We start from the raw sequence: 17,231 nt of genomic DNA, 5'->3' as shown, positions 1-17,231 counted from the left end.
AGCCTACAGAGGGCCTGGCATGAGCCAGAACAAAGGTTCTTACCGGATGTCTGGGACTCTGGGGTTTCCAGAGGAAGGCCTGTAGCCATGGGTTGGGATGGGACGTGGGGCCTGTGTGAGGCCCCACGTGAGGCAGTTACCTCCCTGGACAGCTCCTCAGGCTTGATTAGAAGGCTCCCTAGCTGCTGATAGGCCAAGGAGAAATAAGTGGGGTCTACATGGTGTGCTTTGTGGGACCTGTCCAGACCTGCTTGCACAAACACCACAAACCCAAACCTTCGCTTGACACTCACTGGATTTCTGGGATCAGGGTTTTGCAACTTTACCTTTAAGTTGTATGTGTTTGCAATGCTTCCAGACACTGGAATTATGTCCTGACTTCACCTTTTTATATATCCCCACTGCTGGGTCCTATGTCCTATAAATGTGCTCTTGCTTCTGATACCCTAGAATTGCCCACAACTTCCTCCAAGCCAGGTCCTATCACACATCCAGTTCCACACGCTGCCTGAAGACACTGCCACTATACAATATGTCCCAGCTGTGGCCAGAAGCATCAAAGGACGCATTTTTCTCCATGTGCTTGGCCCCAACTTTCCACTCCACTTGGGCAGCAGCCAGATCCACATTCATAGCCTGTATGAAGGATGTGCTGGGGCAGAAAAGACATCAGCCTAGAACTCTTTCTGCATTTGGTTTACAAAAGTCTAAGTGCTTAGGGGAGTCGAGAGCATTGGTGAGGAGCAGGCATTTGAGGGACTGGGCAGAGAGCCCTGGGGAGGAAGAGGATGCTATGGACCAGGACTCTCTCTTCACCCAATAGAAAGGGGCTTGGGAAGGGGTGGACAGAGCAGGGTGGTGGGTGCCTGGCAGTGCCAGCAGGTGGGTCCTGCTTCCTGGTGGCACTGCTGGAGCAACTACAAGACCCAGGTCTCTGGAAAGAAATGGCTGCCTGGATGGGAGAACTCAGGGGCTCAGAGCAGTCTCCTCAAGATTCCTGCATCCAGCTGTGTGGAGGCAGTAGCAGTTGCCCAGTAGCATGTGTGATGCTTTTGAACTGTGGCATTGAAGAAGACTCTTGAGAGTCTTGAACTGCAAGGAGATCAAACCAGTCAATCCTAAAGGAAATCAACCCTGAATATTCATTGGAAAGACTGATGCTGAAGTTGAAGCTCCAACACTTTGGCCACCTGATGTGAAGAGCCAGTTCATTGGAAAAGACCCTGATGCTGGGAAAGATTGAGGGCAGGAGGAGAAGGGGACGACAGAGGATGAGATGGTTGAATGGCATCACTGATTCAATGGACATGAGTTTGAGCAAACTCCAGGAGATAATGAAAGACAGGGAAGCCTGAAGTGCTGCAGTCCATGGGGTCACAACAAGTTAGACACAACTGAGTGACTCAACAACAACGTGTGTGGACCAAACACTGATGACCAGACTCCCCAGGCTTGGCTCTGGGTGGGCTTCCTTGGCTTTCTGTTGATGGGCAAGATCCCCAAGAAAGACTAAGTTTTTCCCACCTTTATGAACAGGGACTCAATGTCAGAAATAAGTGAAGTCATGTGTGTGTGTGCTAATTTGCTTCAGTTGTGTCCAACTCTTTGTGACCCCATGGACTATAGCCTGCCAGCCTCCTCTGTCCATGGGATTCTCCAGGCAAGAATACTGGAGTGTGTTACCACACCCTCTTCCAGGGGATCTTCCTGACCAATGAATCAAACCTGCGTTTCTTATGGCTCCTGCATTGGCAGGAGGGTTCTTTATCACTAGCGTCACCTGGGGAAGCCCAAGTGGAGTCATAGAAAACAACAAAAGCACTTTTCCTTGTGTTGAGATTTTTATCCACCTTGTCAATTTCATGCTTGCATGAAGATATGGCTGCACCTGGGGCAGGAGATGCCCATCCTGGTGGAGTCTCTCTGGCTCGAGTTGTGTAGAGTCCTAACAGTCATTAACATCCTAGGAGAACTTGGGCCCTGTGGTGAGGTGATAGGAAAAACCTGTATCCCAGAGTGACCAGAATGAAAGGGACCAGTGAGGTGCATGGCTTCCAGCACATGAAATGTCTCTGCCTCGCAGGACCATGCAGGCTCCATCCTGCTGCTGAGGGTAGACGCTACAGACTCCCAGGGCTGTGGGATTCCAGATCTAGAACATTCAGCATGCCCCCATCAAGCAGCTTATCATGGGATCAGAGCTGGTGAACACAAATCTAAGCAAAGCATCTGTCCACAGCCTCTCACAGGTCCCTTGTCTGATGACAGCAGCCTCCTTATCAACCTCTGGGCCTTCAGCTTCATATCCCTCCATCCACGCTCCAAACTGCAGAGCTGATGGACCCACTCCATTCCTCACTGCCCTCAGGAAAAAGTCCACCCCCTGACCTGGCTCCCCCCCGACTCCCCCACTCTCCTCTGACCTCACCCATCGCCACTGCCTCCTTCCAAGCTCTTTGGCAGAGTCACACTAAACTTCTTTCTGCAGCAAATGTGTCACATTCCCTGTTGCCACTGGGGCTGGGACACCCCAGAACGTAGAACCAGGTGACCAGCCCAGGGCCAGAGAACTGGGAGATGGCCTGGTCTGGAGGATAACACCTCAAGAGAAAAGTCAGCAGTAAGGACTCTGCCTGCCTCCCCCATGGACCCCCAAAGGTGCCCTCCCCAGAGGGCCCTCCCCTCCTGCTGTACCAGATGGTGCACAGATGGTCCAGTCGCTTTTGCTGCAGGCTGCTCTGGTTCTTCATCATGGTCTCAAGCTCTTTCTTCACAGCCGGAGGAGTCTGGATTCTCTCACTGGCCATGAACTCACTGGGTGTCCAGACACATTGGACCATGGACAGAAGAGGAGGGGCAGGGTGGGTGGGAGAGAAGGCATGAGACTCACGGTAAGAACATTCAGCACCCTGACACCACTCCCAACCCCTTCCCCACATCCAGGCCCCAGGGATACAGGAAAGGAGGGAAGAGAGGGAGGGAGGGTGAGGGAGGGAAGAACAGAGGGGTCGGCAGGCACAGCTCAGGTGTGGATCCTGACTGCTGCCTCCAGCTCTGTGACCTTGGACAAGTCGCCCCTTCCCTGAAACTTGGTTTCCTCTTCTGTCAAGGTAATGACAATACCTTCCTCAAGTGGTACTTGTGAGGACCCTACCAGATAATGCGAGCAAAACCATTAGCACCATGCCTCACTCCTGGGAAATGCCCAGTAAATGTCACCTCTTCCCATCACTGTCCATGATGGTTACTGATGTCTGAACCTCCCAGATCCAAGCCCAGGCCTGGACCAGGTACTTTCCATAGAGCATCTTGTTGATCATCACCGAAACCGTCACCAGTCCATCATAGTATCTGCAGACAAAGCCTGCGAATGTTTAAGCCCTTGACCAAGGTCACAAAGAAAATACAGAGGCAGTCAGACCTCGATACACTTCTCCATCCGTCCTAGAGTCAGACTCCGGTGGTCTCCATTTAGAAATGTGGGTGGACAGCGGGCCTCCTGCCACCACACCTACAGCACAGACAGATACTCTCTGGTGACTTTAGACATCTTGGTTCCAAGTGTCCCTTTCTTAGCAAAAGAAAGCCTTCTTTGCTGGCCAAAACCTCCATGGCCTTTGTGTCAGTATTAACAAGAGTGCCACCTGATGGGGGAAGCTTGGAGATGGGCCCTCTCTTCACCCTCCCTCCCAGGAGTGAAACTTGCTCCCACAGGGTGGGAAGTGGCCCAAGCCTGAGGGATGGCCATTCTCCTTGGCCCAGTAACAGTAAAGAGTGGACAGTGGGCAGGTAATCAGGCTAACATTTTCAAACCACTTGTACAGTGGGCTTCAGCTAGTAAAGAATCCACCTGCTGTGCGGGAAACCTGGGTTTGATCTCTGGATTGGGAAGATCCCCTGGAGAAGGGTAAGGCTACCCACTCCAGTATTCTGGCCTGAAGAATTCCATGGACTGTATAGTCAATGGGGTCACAAAGAGTTGGACACGACTGAGCAAATTTCACTTTCCTTTTTGGGCTTCCCTTGTGGCTCAGATGGTAAAGAATCTACCTGTAATGCAGGAGACCCAGGTTTGATCCCCAGGTCGGGAAGACCCCAGAGAAGGCAATGACAACTCACTCCAGTATTCCTGCCTAGAGAATCCCATGGACAGAGGAGCCCAGTGGGCTATATACTCCAAGGAGTCACAAAGAGTCAGACACGATTGAGTGAATAGCACTTTCATTTTCAAGAAGATGCGTATGAGAAAATGTGTATGAAGAAAATAAGATACAAATCTACACACGCAGTATGGGTCTAAAAAAGCCTGGAAGAAAATACCAAAATATCAGCTGTGCTTCTCACTGTGATGAGAAATTAATGGTGACTTTAAATTTTTCCTTATACTTGTATCTATTTTGACTCTAAGGGAAAAAAAAAGCACCTATTACTTTTCCCATCAGAAAAAGCAACCGCATTTTAAAGTAATGACAAAGGAAGGGAGACCGCACTCTGCTCACTGACCCACGCTGGTGGGGGCACAGGGTGGGGTGGGGGGGGAGAGCCTCTGCGGTGTGGGCAGCCACTGACCTGAAATCCTGCACCAGATACTCCTTCTTGAGAGCCTTCCAGGCATCCATCAGGCCCTGCCAGCGGCGGTGGCTATCAAGCTCCTGCTGCAGCCTGGCTTCCATCAGGTTGACGAACAGCTTGGCGAGAGCCCTCCGGTTGCCCAGCAGGGCGTGGTTTATGATCTGCAGTCACAGGTGGGCAGGTTCTAGATGGAGCGGGGGCTCTCCAAGGTCAGAACAAGGCTCAGTAGGAGAGGGGTGGTGGGCAGCTGGAGAGGGGCCGGGTGAGCTGTGGGCTGAGTGCCGAGCAGGGTGGTGGGAGCATCTGAGGAGTACTGGGGAGGGGAGGTCACTGGGCACTCAAGGAAGCTGCCCGGGGCTCAGCAGCTACAGACAGTGACAAGGGTCTATCCTGAAGGCTTAACGGTGAATCCTGGTCAGGTGAGTTTCAACCCAGCTCCAAGGCCATCTCAGACTGTTTAAAAAGGTGATTCTAAATTCATTAGAGTTAAGCACTTCAGTGGGCTCTCAGTGTCTAGCTGTTCTTTTTATAAATTTGCTCCAACAACAGAATGCTCATGTTACCAGGGACCAGTCACACATGGTTGTGACGAGAACCAGTACCCAATGACCAAATAAGGTCAGAGCTAGAACACTCTTTAGCAGTCCTCCCAGCAGTCCTCACGAGGGCATGGCAGTGAAGATGATTCTTCACTGGGTGGTACTCATCTGCCATCCAGCCTCCACAGTCCCTCCAATGAGACTAGCCTCTCCCATGTCCCCAAGGACTGGAACAGCCAAAAATGTTCCATACATGTCCCAGAGCCCTCTGTGCACTGCCCTGGAGCAGGGCTGAGAACTGCTATACACAGCGGGCAGAAATTCCAGCACTGAAATTCCACTGGGAGCTGAGGTTTGATGCCAGCTGTTCCTAGCTGGGGGGCGTTGGCAAGTATTTCCTGAACCTCCATATCTGTAGCCATAATGTGAAGATGATGCTCTTCACAGCACAGGGTACTGCTGGAGTTAAAAGACATAGATGCACACAGAGCAAGGAGAAAGCACCGGTTGTTCCGTGGACGATAAGCCTAGTGAAGTCAAACGCTGAAATGTAACTGGGAGACTGCTAACTCTGACACACCTAGTCGAGCAAGTGGTTAATTCAAAGTGAGGAACTCTTGCATGTCTCAAATGAAAGCCACTGCTGAGCCCTCTCATGTAGCCCTCCCAACAAGCACTATCTTGTGATACTCAGATGCCTGAGTATCACTGTCCTCATTTTACGGACATGGAGTTCCAGGTGCAGCAATTTTGGGAGCATTCATGTCTGGACTGTGGAGGAGGGGGCCTGTGCTTACTCCCTGTCCATGCTTTGTCCAGGACCCCAAGGCACACCCCTGGGCTGGCACCCATCTGTGTTTCTGAACACTGTGCTGCTTCTACTCTGCGTGCTGCCAGGAGGGCCGTTACCTGACAAGCCCAGCTTTCTGCACCAGACCCAGAAACCCACATAAGAAAATGTGCCTCTGAGTAGCCAGAAGAAGTGTCCTGTCATAAATAACATTGATTTTCTTGTTTGTTTTTTTTTTTAATCCCAAAGGAAGCATTTGGGGGAGGCTGGGGTGTGGACAGTGAAGCAGTGGGAACAGAGCCAGAGGGGCAAGCATGGTTCAGCAACAGGCACTGACAGACAGCAGGAGGACAGAGAAGAACCACTGGAAAGACTGGACATACAGAGCGTCCTGAGGTCACTCATGAGTGCACACACCACCCTGAGTCCACAACAGCTGTGAGACCATGCTTCTGTCACACACTGCACTGCACATGGCAGCTGAGACACAGCCCCGAAGGTGCTCGCAGAATCAGCGTCAGTCAAACTGCTGACACTGTATTAGGTTCACTGGGATGAACATGGCAGGGAAGTACAAAATGTACTGCAGGGATTTCCATTGGAAGTACTTAACAAAGACTCTGGTTCTGAACTCAAGTGGCCAACCTGAGTTACTTGGAAATGTTACATATGAGAAGCCCATCATTGCTGAGACCCAGGCTCTAGGGCATCCTGTGGTCCTGCTCTTGCAGGCTGATCCCGTTCACGTGAAAACCACTCACCATGGCTTCTTTATTGATCAGCCTATACACGTCGGGCTGCATGAGGTAGGAAGTTTTCTCTATGATTTCCACATATTTCTTCAACACGCTTTTTAGCTAGAAATGACAAGGCACCACGGTGAGTGACTCTCTTCTCCTAGAGGACTGAAAACAGGTGATGCCCCATAAATTGCACAAGCGACAGTCACCCAGAGCCCATCTGGAGGCAAGCTCACTTTATCTACCCGGGAGAACTCAAGTGAGTGCAGTGTCTCATCCAGCTCCTTGATCTCCTGCTTCTGCAGCAGGAACTTCTCGGCCACCTGATCCCTCAGCTCCAACAGGGTCTGTGCAGAGAAGTTTGGGTTGGACTCTCAGAATGGGTGGGACACAGGGAAGGAGGAGCAGGAGCGGACACAAGCGGGGCAGGCCCCACCATGAGGGAGACGCCTACTTGGATGGTGTAGTCTTCGAGGTTGCTGTCGTTTTCCACCTTTTTGAAGAGATTGTTCACATCCTCATCAGACTCAGCCAGCTTTTTTAAAAGAAGTGCTCCTGGTTCCAAGATGAGAGGTTCCATTTCCTAAAAGAGGCCAGGGAGGGCGAGGGCTATGGTATCAACACCTCTGGGACAGGAAGGACTCCTCCCCAACCCTATAGTAGGGAAGCGCCAGCTGTGGTCCCCTCTCAAAAATAGTAACTCGTAACTAGACCTAAAGAGTTAAGGTTTACTCATTGTTCCCAGCCATAGCACAAGGGCAGCACCATTTGGGACACATATCACGTGTGAGCCCTTGTCCTCAGACTCACTTGGTCCTCATCACAGCCTGTGAAGTAGGTGCTGACCTTATGCCTGGCCTGTGGTTGGTGCTCAACAAGTATTCATTAAAGAAGTGGCCAAAGAAATAATTCCAAGAGTACTTCAGATGAGGGAACTGAGGCTCAGTTAGGTTGTGTGACCACAGGCACAGAGCTCATGGTGAGAGCAGAGCTCACGTCCAGTTGGGATTTATTAGAAAAGTGATGAGCAGGCTGGAAGAATGCCTTCTTGGTGCTTTGGGTCTACAGCCATCTCCCAGGATCCAGGGAATTCACACAGAAAGTGGAGAGTGTGATTTAGGGCCTAGAGATATGGACCCAAAAGGGCAAAAAAGGTCTCTTTAGGGAATATTCCAGGGATCAGTCTGGTTACAGACAAGGTCTCTGGAAAGGAATGGGGAGCCAAGTAAGGGCACTGCCTAAGGGCAGGACGTTTGGCCCATTGTTAGCAGGACTGAGCAGGGTGATCCAAGACTTGGCTTAAGCATCAGACCCAGAGTCCAATTCCCACTTGGCCCTTATGTGCCAAATCAGGCAGGACTTTCTGGGCCTTACCTGTAAAATGGGGGTTGTAACAGTACCTGACATATAGGGCTGTGCTCACCATCAGCACTTGCCATGAGCCATCCAAACATGACTCCTGCAATTCTGTCTACACCATTCCGTCTACACTGTGGTGAGCCACTGAGGACCTGGGGGGAGGGGCAGTGGGTGCTGTACAGAGCCCACCCTCCCGTTGGAGGCGCCCAGGAACAGAAGGGGAGTGAGAGGGAAAATTCTCACCATCCCAATCTGAGCGATCTCCTCCTTAAAGCTCGCCAGGGCACTCTCGTAGCCCCTCCTCTTGGAATCTCCTTGCTTTTGAAAGGTGGTGCTGCTGATCCTCTCAGGAACTAGAGAACAACAGAGGTGATGAGGTTGCCCTCAGAGCGTCAAGGTGAGGTCAGAGCACCCAGGGGAAGACGGCAAGTGCCTGGGTTCAGGAGATGCCCATCCCCAAAGCAGGCCAGCAGTATCAGAGTCTTAAGGAGAAAGAAGGTGATCCTTAAGTGCTATAGGGAATTAAGTCTTGCACATACAACTGAATGCTGGAAAAATGTTCCAAATGGTATGTATAGAATAGGGCCATCTAGGTTTTAATTAAAAGTTTTATAGAAGAAAATACATACACAGATAAGAATTACTGACACTTAACAGCACTTACCACTCGCTAGGTCTTATTCTAAGTCAATTACTCCTCGGGATGAAGCCGAGAGGCAGGTTCTATTTCCCTGTGCCCTGCTGTCCCCTGAATACCTGTGGGACCCTGGACACTATGTGGTCTCTTGGGCAGTGGACACTCTTGGGAAGAGAATGCGTGCTACTGTGAAGGTGGACTTTTCACTTTCTGCTTTATCTCTTTCCTTTGTTTTTCTATATTGAGCAAGTACTACTTTTTTAATCACAAGGAAAAAGAGCTTCCATATCGGGATAAAGTCAAACTAGGGTAATGTGGTATGAAGGAAAAGAAAGAAAGAAAGTGAAGTCACTCAGTCATTTCTGACTCTTTGTAACCGCATGCACTGTAGCCCACTAGGCTCCTCTGTCCATGGAATATTCCAGGTAAGAGTACTGGAGTGGATTGCCATTTCCTTCTCCAGGGGATCTTCCTGACCCAGGGATCAAACCTGGGTCCCCTGCATTGCAGGCAGACGCTTTACCATCTGAGCCACCAGGGAAGTACAATGTGTGTGTGAAGGTGTGAAGGAAGGCAATGTCAACTGAAAGATCCTTCCCTGAAATCACAGAAAATTGAGCTACAGTACACCCTTTACCAACTGGTCTCATCAGTCAGTGCTCCCTGTGCAGGCGGCCCCCTTCCTCCCCCAGCTCCCTGCACTGAGGAGAAGGTCCAGGGGAAAGGGTGACAAGGGTTCAAGGGACAAGGGTTCAGGGGACAAGGCTGAGGAGAGGAGGTTCAGGGGAAAGACCCAGAGGACAAGGCTGAGGGGAAGAGGTTCAGGGGACAAGGCTGAGGAGAGGAGGTTCAGGGGAAAGACCCAGAGGACAAGGCTGAGGGGAAGAGGTTCAGGGGACAAGGCTGAGGGGAGGAGGTTCAGGGGAAAGACCCAGAGGACAAGGCTGAGGGGAAGAGGTTCAGGGGACAAGGCTGAGGAGAGGAGGTTTAGGGGAAAGACCCAGAGGACAAGGCTGAGGGGAAGAGGTTCAGGGGACAGGCTGAGGAGAGGAGGTTCAGGGGAAAGACCCAGAGGACAAGGCTGAGGGGAAGAGGTTCAGGGGACAAGGCTGAGGAGAGGAGGCTCAGGGGAAAGACCCAGAGGACAAGGCTGAGGGGAAGAGGTTCAGGGGACAAGGCTGAGGGGAGGAGGTTCAGGGGACAATGCTGAGGAGAGGAGGTTCAGGGGAAAGACCCAGAGGACAAGGCTGAGGGGAAGAGGTTCAGGGGACAAGGCTGAGGAGAGGAGGCTCAGGGGAAAGACCCAGAGGACAAGGCTGAGGGGAAGAGGTTCAGGGGACAAGGCTGAGGGGAGGAGGTTCAGGGGACAATGCTGAGGAGAGGAGGTTCAGGGGAAAGACCCAGAGGACAAGGCTGAGGGGAAGAGGTTCAGGGGACAAGGCTGAGGAGAGGAGGCTCAGGGGAAAGACCCAGAGGACAAGGCTGAGGGGAAGAGGTTCAGGGGACAAGGCTGAGGGGAGGAGGTTCAGGGGACAATGCTGAGGAGAGGAGGTTCAGGGGAAAGACCCAGAGGACAAGGCTGAGGGGAGGAGGTTCAGGGGAAAGACCCAGAGGACAAGGCTGAGGAGAGGAGGTTCAGGGGACAAGGCTGAGGAGAGGAGGTTCAGGGGACAATGCTGAGGAGAGGAGGTTCAGGGGAAAGACCCAGAGGACAAGGCTGAGGGGAAGAGGTTCAGGGGACAAGGCTGAGGGGAGGAGGTTCAGGGGACAATGCTGAGGAGAGGAGGTTCAGGGGAAAGACCCAGAGGACAAGGCTGAGGGGAAGAGGTTCAGGGGACAAGGCTGAGGGGAGGAGGTTCAGGGGAAAGACCCAGAGGACAAGGCTGAGGGGAAGAGGTTCAGGGGACAAGGCTGAGGCGAAGAGGTTCAGAAACAAGGCTGAGGGGAGGAAGTTCAGGGGACAGGCTGAGGGGAGGAGGTGCGGGGAAAGATCCAGAGGAGAGGGTCCAGAGGGATGGCCTCCTATGAGGCTGAGCAGAGGAACAGTGGGACCTGCAGGTGCTTCTACATTAGAGCTCCCAGGAGCTCCCCACGGAGCACTCTCTGCCCTCACAGCTGAACACAGGCTCACCAATGGTGTCCGTGAGGCCCCGGACTTCTCTGGCGTCGATGGCGTTCTCACTCTCTTGAGCTTTTTCCTTTTTGGCTATTTGCTTTTCCCTGAGACACAAGCAGAGGAAAACACTGACCCCCACAGGCCCCTTACCACCCGCTTCAGGGTAGCTCTCAGTGTCCACAGAGACCCTGGGAATTGGCAATATCCTGGGGTTATTATTGGTGTAAAAACACCCAATTCCAGAATGCCCCGAGGACGTGCCCCCAGCAAACACTGCCAGGGTATCTGCTGCCAGCAGACACACCACAGTCCTCAGATGAGAAGAGGGGCCTGCCTCAGGGAGCTTGCTCCATTCTGGCTGCACACCGAGTGTGGGTGGTGGGCATGAGCCATCTTCCACATGTGGAAACTGAGGGCCACTGAGGGGTTGGTCAGCCTGGGAATGCTGGACCGAGGCTCAGCGTTCAGCAGGCCCTCATCTGCTTCTTCAGCAACCCATTAGATGAGGCACCTGGGGTGACCCCATTGTCCAGGGTGGGGGATGCAGGAGGGAAGTCCCTGGACAAACTGGCCCTGGGATTCCCAGATCCCTGCCTGTGATGCCCAGGTCCATGATCCACAGAGTTTGGGTGAGGGAGCAGAAAGCTGGGACCCCAGAACAAACTGTCTCAGCAGGGAGGACCAGGATGGGTGAGCACAACCTCAGCTTTGGAATGAAAATCCTGGAATGTGCTGTCCACAGGATAAGTGCCCCAGAAATGCAGTTCTCAGCAACACCTGCTGTGAACCACTTTTCAGACATTGTCTGATGCAGTCCTCATGTACACCTACCACCAAGGGAGACTGCAGGGCGGCAGCTGATGGGGCCCAGGCTGACCCTCCAGAGGCAAATCTCTCAACTTTGTCAACCAAATGCCTCTGGACCAAGGCAGCTGCACTGTAGCCAGGGTACCCCGACTATGGGAGCTGCTTATGGCTCTGGCTTCTCGGTCACTTAATCCGTCAACCTGGGGACCTGGTTTATGCTAGTGGTGATCTACCCGTACCCCGAGTTCCTCTTCTACTCACCCAGATGTCCTGTCCTGGGTGAATGAATGCACAAGTTGACTGGTTTAGCTAGCTGAATTTTCAAGAAGGGGACAAGGCCCTCAGAGAGGTGCTGATGCTGAGTTAGTGACCTCAGTCACTTTGAGGGTAGCAGGGCCTGGTTGGTTATAAACACATCTCTCTTCCTGGGCAGGGACTTGTGCTCTGGATTCACATCCACAGCAGAGTGGACCTAGTCGGCACCAGGAAGCTGGCACAATGTCAGCACCCTCCATGAGAAGTACCTTTCCCCAAATACTGTCCTGTGGGTGCAAAGAGCTCCTAACTGATGTCATATCCAGTTATGGGGATGATGGGTGGTTCAAGCCTAAACTAGGGGAAAAGGGGACCTTCGGGAAGCACAGGGAGACTTCAGAAGACCCTGGGCCTAATAGAGAAGAGGTCAGCGGAGAGGAGCCTGTCCTTTAAAGGATCCAGAGTTATAATCAGGCTGCAAGACTGTCACCCTGGGAGATGGGGGGATCATGGTCAGGTCCCAGTTGTCTGTGCCTCTGGATCCTTGCATTGGGCATCAGGGACATGGGCTGGAGAGTGCTGACCTCCTGTCTGTGCCTGGGCGGCTAATGGGTCTGCCCAACAGTTCAGGGTGCTGAGTCTCAGAAGCTGTAGGGGAACTTTGCCTGGAGAGACTCGAAGGGCAGGGCAGGGGAGAGACCTTCACCCAGCAGTGGGTCAATCCCTGCTCCAACAAGGTTAAAGGGAACACAAAGGCAGATAGAGCTGGACTGACTCCCTGTCACAAAGTCCCACACCTGAGAAGCATTTATGGTTGGTGCAGAGATGAAAGAACCTAGGGGCAGCTCAGCTCCTGCTACATTCTCCAAAGTGCCCCCCACCGAGGAAAATGCAACCCCTCCTTTTCCTTTCTTCCTACTTGAGGAGTGTGAGCTCAGGGAGCTGAAATGGCATGTTTGGGAATCTCAAGTTCAGCTCCCTGCTTCCACCCCACTGGCTCCCATCTCAGGGAATGGCTGTCCATCCAAGGACTCAGGCCAGAGACCTAGGACTCTCAGGAACCCTCTTCTCCCACCCAATCTGTCACCTGATGCCCTGGGTTCTACCTCCAAAATAAACCCAAAGTGCCCTGCTGACCCTCTCACAGCCCTACAGAGCTGACATGGACTACCTTGGCCTCCTCCCTGGCCTCTCTGCCTCTGCTTGCAGCCCCCCACATTCTGCACACCACTGCTTGAAAATCTTTAAAAAAACAACCCTGAGGGAAAGGGTAGGGAGAGAGGTGGGAAAGGGGTTCAAGAATGAGGGGACACATGTAAACCTGTGGTTGATTCATGTTGATATATGAATAAACTATCACAATATTGTAATTATGTTCCAATTAAAATAAATTAATTAAAAAAGAATAAAAGAAACCCTGTACCCATTAAAAAAAAATGCAAATCACTGCTCACTAGTCACTCCAGTGAAGTTCGAAATACTGACTGTGGCCAGCAAGCCTCTCCTGGCCTCATCTCCCACTCCTCTCCCCAGGCCCGCTGATTTCTTCTGGAGAAGATCAAACTGGTACTGCCTCAGAGCCTCGCCCTGTGCTTCCCTGCCCTCATCCTCTGGTTTCAGTGGAAGTTTCCTGACTCCTGTCCCCCACCACCCTGACCTCGATGTCAGAACCTTTCCATCTTCGGGGAGACCTGCTTATTTATTTACTGTTGAGTTCAAATTCCAGGAGTTTGGGATCTGCATACCTGGTGCCTGTCAAAGGGAGAGGGAGGGAGAGAAGGAAAAGCAAACAGCCCTGCAAAGTAGACATTATTATTATTTCCATCTCTCAGAGGAGGTACCTGGGATTTCATTCCCATCTGGTACTCATCTTGTGGGAGCTCTTCTTGAGTTTTTGAAAATCCTGACCACCCCTGGTGTGTGGGGTTGTGGCCTGGAAAGCAGGACCTACCTGTAAAGAACAGGGTTTTCTGTGGTCCAGTCATTGGGTAGGCTGCGCATCCACTTCCGCTGCCGAGGAGACATCATCTCGCCTTCACAGACATCCACCTTCTTCACCAAGGGCTTCCTGCTGTCCTTTGGGATCATGGAACGCTCCACAGCTCGCTTCCTAGAGGATGCCAGGGAGCGGACCAGCTGCACCTGAATCCATGCAAGAACCCGGTGAAGGCAGCTGGAACTGTAGACTCCCTAGCACCCAGGCTGCCTGCGCTACCTTAGAAGCTCAAGTGCGAGCCTGCCAGCAAGAAGGCACTTTGAGGGAGGCCCTCAACCCCAGGGGATACCCATGAAGGAGGGCTCTCTACTCCCCATGTTGGTCATTCAGACATTTTTGGGAGGGCATCTTTTAAGAAATTTTAATGAGAACCAAGACGTGCATTCCATCATTTTTTATAATCACAAAGAACTGAAAAAATGGAACTGTCCAACAATAGGGGATTGGTTAAGTAAACCCAGTATCTCCATTCAATGCAATGTTAGGAATTTATTAAAAATGAGACTTACAAAGGATTTTTTATGACATGAGGAAATGCTTATGATATGATATACAACAAAACCTAGTAATTAAGAGCATAAAAGAAAATTATGATGAAAATTATATATTGTGATTTCAAAATTTTAAACCCATGGAGAAACAATGAGGAGAAAATATGCCAAAGGTTAAGAATGGTTGCTTCCAGGGAGCAGGATCATGTGAGTAATTTCTACAGTCTCTTTATACTAATATAATTTCCAAGCCCTCCACAAAGAGCATTACTTAGGACTCAAAGTAGGAATAAAAATCCCCTTTAAACAAGCAGTACAGAACTTCAAAAGAAGGGTTTGAGTATGTTTTTCTTTTAAGATGTCATCTGTGCAGTTTTTTAGACATGACAAGGCAATGCCAACTGCTTATATAATTATCAAGAGGGCATTACTTTAATAAATTACAGGAAGTCCTATATCAAAAACTAGGCAGCCACTAAACATTGTGAAGTACATGACTTTGCACTGACACAGAAAGCTCTCTGAGATATTGCAAACAGGGAAAAAGGAGGTTTTAATGCACTGCTATAGAATCACACCCACTTTTTAAACAGAAAAATCAGAGATGCTTTCATGCATAGAAAAAAGATTCAGGACACCCAAAGGTTAATTTTGGCTATTTCTGAGTAATTTAAATTTTAATATAGATTTTGCAATTTTCAGGAACAGACATTCTAATTTTGTATTCCTACATTTTAGGAAACAGTAAGAATTATTTTTCATCAACACAATTTCAAAGCCCTTATTTCATCAGGTTCCCAGGCAAGGAAGTCTTCTAAGGGAGGGAAGCTTCCGGGAAGCTGAGGGAAGCAGGGGACCAGGAAAAGGGGAAATAAAAGGACAGGCCTACCTCAGCCTCGAAGATCTGCTGGTAGACCTTCCCGCTGGGAATCTGGGTCACCTTCCCCACGGAAGACATCTTGGCGTCGAGCTGGACACCCCTGCAGGGAAGCCGTTGTCTACGGGTTGGTCTCAGACCAGGCGGATACTGAAAAGCCTCTCCACCCGCCTCCAAGGAAAAGTCCTCCCTGGAGGACAAGTGTCTCCAGGCAGACAGGCTGGGCGAGCCCACCGGGAATGAGGCACCCCAGCTCTAGCAGAAAACATCAGAGCCCCTCTCAGGCCTCGGAGTTTATACTTTAAAAGAAGAATCGGAGGTGGGGGCGGGCGGAGGGGTGCGAAGAAGCAAAAAGGAAACAAACCTCAGGCACGAACCTAACTGGAACTCACGAAGGCTGGTCTCCCAGCCACGCGCCAGGTGCAAATTCGAGATTGACTCTGAGGGCAAAGTATGACGGTTACTGTTTTGTACTTGACTCTTTCAAACTCTTCCGGGAAAAGTCAACGTACCCAAAAGGTGTCAGCGCAGATCTCACCCTGGCCTTGAACTCCTGACTGGCGCTGAAAGCTGTTCGAGGACCTCCCCCGCCGCACCCACCTCCCCCAAATGGACACTCGGGTAGGAGGAGGAGGAGGAGGGAGCTGTCTGATTCTGGCCAGTTCCGTACCTACTGATTGCTGGGAAGCACAACCCCCTCCTCTCACGCCTGCTCCCCAAGCCCACCAAGGAGCGGCTGCGGTCTCAGGACAGGCCCTCTAAGCCCCACGAAGTGGAGCGAGGCCCTGTGTTCAGGGGCCCGGCTGCGGCCACACCTGCAGAAAGTACCACTCAAGCCAGCCAGGGCGAGTCCAACCTCAACTGCAACAAAACACATTTGGTCTCCAAGGCAACACAGAGGGGCGGGAGCTCCGCTGGCCCCGCCCTCACTTCCTTTCCAGGGAGGGGACTTGGTTGCCCTTAGGGACCTGAGCCCCCACATGGAGTAGTGAAATTCCGGCCAGTTTATCTGGCAGAGGGATACCTCAGGGCTGGCAAGAGCATCCAGAGCAGCATACTGAATGTTCTGAAAACTAATAGGAGACAGGAGACGCAGCTCTGAGCCGCTGTGGTCAAGAAAAACCTCCCTATCTTCTTTGTCTTGGTTAAAACCAATCTCTGCTGGAAAGTAGCATAGAGTGGTGCTTGGCTACAAATAAGAACTGGAAAGCATCTCTAAAAGAGACCATCTCTTTCTCATAAGGGCTTAGAATCCAGGCCTCAAGAGTTGAATGGAATTATAATGAAAAGGCTAATTTATAAGACCCTCGGAGAAGGCAATGGCACCCCACTCCAGTACTCTTGCCTGGAAAATCCCATGGATGGAGGGGCCTTGGTGGGCTGCAGTCCATGGGGTCACTAGGAGTCGGACACGACTGAGCGACTTCACTTTCACTTTTCACTTTCATGCATTGGAGAAGGAAATGGCAACCCACTCCAGTGTTCTTGCCTGGAGAATCCCAGGGATGGGGGAGCCTGGTGGGCTGCCGTCTATGGGGTCGCACAGAGTCGGACACGACTGAAGCGACTTAGCAGCAGCAGAGGACCCTGAGTTCCATTCACCCAACTCACCATGCCACGTAACTCTCCTTAAATACAGATCTCACCTATTCACTCTTCCTCTCAAAAGGCCCTCACTGCGGCCCCCACCAAACCCAGCCACAGTCCCTAGATGACCACGGAGGCCCCCGCATCTGGCTCCCACCCTGAGTCTCCTACTTCAGCAAACTCCTCACCCTTCCTCACCCTGCTCCTCTGCTGGGATCCCTCTGTCTTTACACACCCCAACCCCCCACATACTTTCAGCCACTAACAGTGACAACATCCCATCCACCCAATCTGACCTCCTCTCCCCTTCTTCACCTCACCCCCTCTCCTCTGAATGTGCTCATACATTCAGTTCAGTTCAGTCGCTCAGTCGTGACTGAGTTTTGCAACCCCATGGACAGCAGCATGCCAGGCCTCCCTGTCCATCACCAACTCCCAGAGATTACTCAAACTCATGTCCAGGGA

The 17,231-nt window shown here is 51.5% G+C and overlaps 1 protein-coding gene across 13 annotated transcripts in view; it reads right to left on the bottom strand.

The window, feature by feature from the left end:
* CCDC180 (coiled-coil domain containing 180) overlaps positions 1-16,117 on the bottom strand; it is a 56,743-nt gene extending 40,626 nt beyond the window's left edge. For 2 of the 13 annotated variants that reach the window (XM_019966246.2, XM_070794792.1), the window contains exons 1-11: positions 15,850-16,115; positions 15,544-15,619; positions 15,192-15,282; positions 13,767-13,957; positions 10,769-10,857; positions 8,244-8,353; positions 7,096-7,224; positions 6,878-6,988; positions 6,663-6,758; positions 4,570-4,733; positions 2,695-2,814 (exon numbers count right to left, since the gene is read on the bottom strand). In XM_019966246.2, coding sequence (XP_019821805.2) covers positions 2,695-2,814; positions 4,570-4,733; positions 6,663-6,758; positions 6,878-6,988; positions 7,096-7,224; positions 8,244-8,353; positions 10,769-10,857; positions 13,767-13,957; positions 15,192-15,260 — 1,079 coding nt within the window. In that variant the 5' untranslated portion in view covers positions 15,261-15,282; positions 15,544-15,619; positions 15,850-16,115. Of the gene's footprint in view, positions 1-2,694; positions 2,815-4,569; positions 4,734-6,662; positions 6,759-6,877; positions 6,989-7,095; positions 7,225-8,243; positions 8,354-10,768; positions 10,858-13,766; positions 13,958-15,191; positions 15,283-15,543; positions 15,620-15,849 lie in introns of all 13 variants that reach the window. The other 11 variants (XM_019966241.2, XM_019966244.2, XR_011568103.1 and 8 more) reach the window with 10 other exon arrangements.
* Positions 16,118-17,231: the final 1,114 nt, after the last annotated feature.

Source organism: Bos indicus, chromosome 8 (genome assembly GCF_029378745.1).
Source record: "Bos indicus isolate NIAB-ARS_2022 breed Sahiwal x Tharparkar chromosome 8, NIAB-ARS_B.indTharparkar_mat_pri_1.0, whole genome shotgun sequence".
NCBI classification, from domain to species: Eukaryota; Metazoa; Chordata; class Mammalia; order Artiodactyla; family Bovidae; genus Bos; species Bos indicus.
The sequence above is the reverse complement of the archived record's forward strand: the minus strand, read 5'-3'. Positions and strand labels throughout refer to the sequence as shown.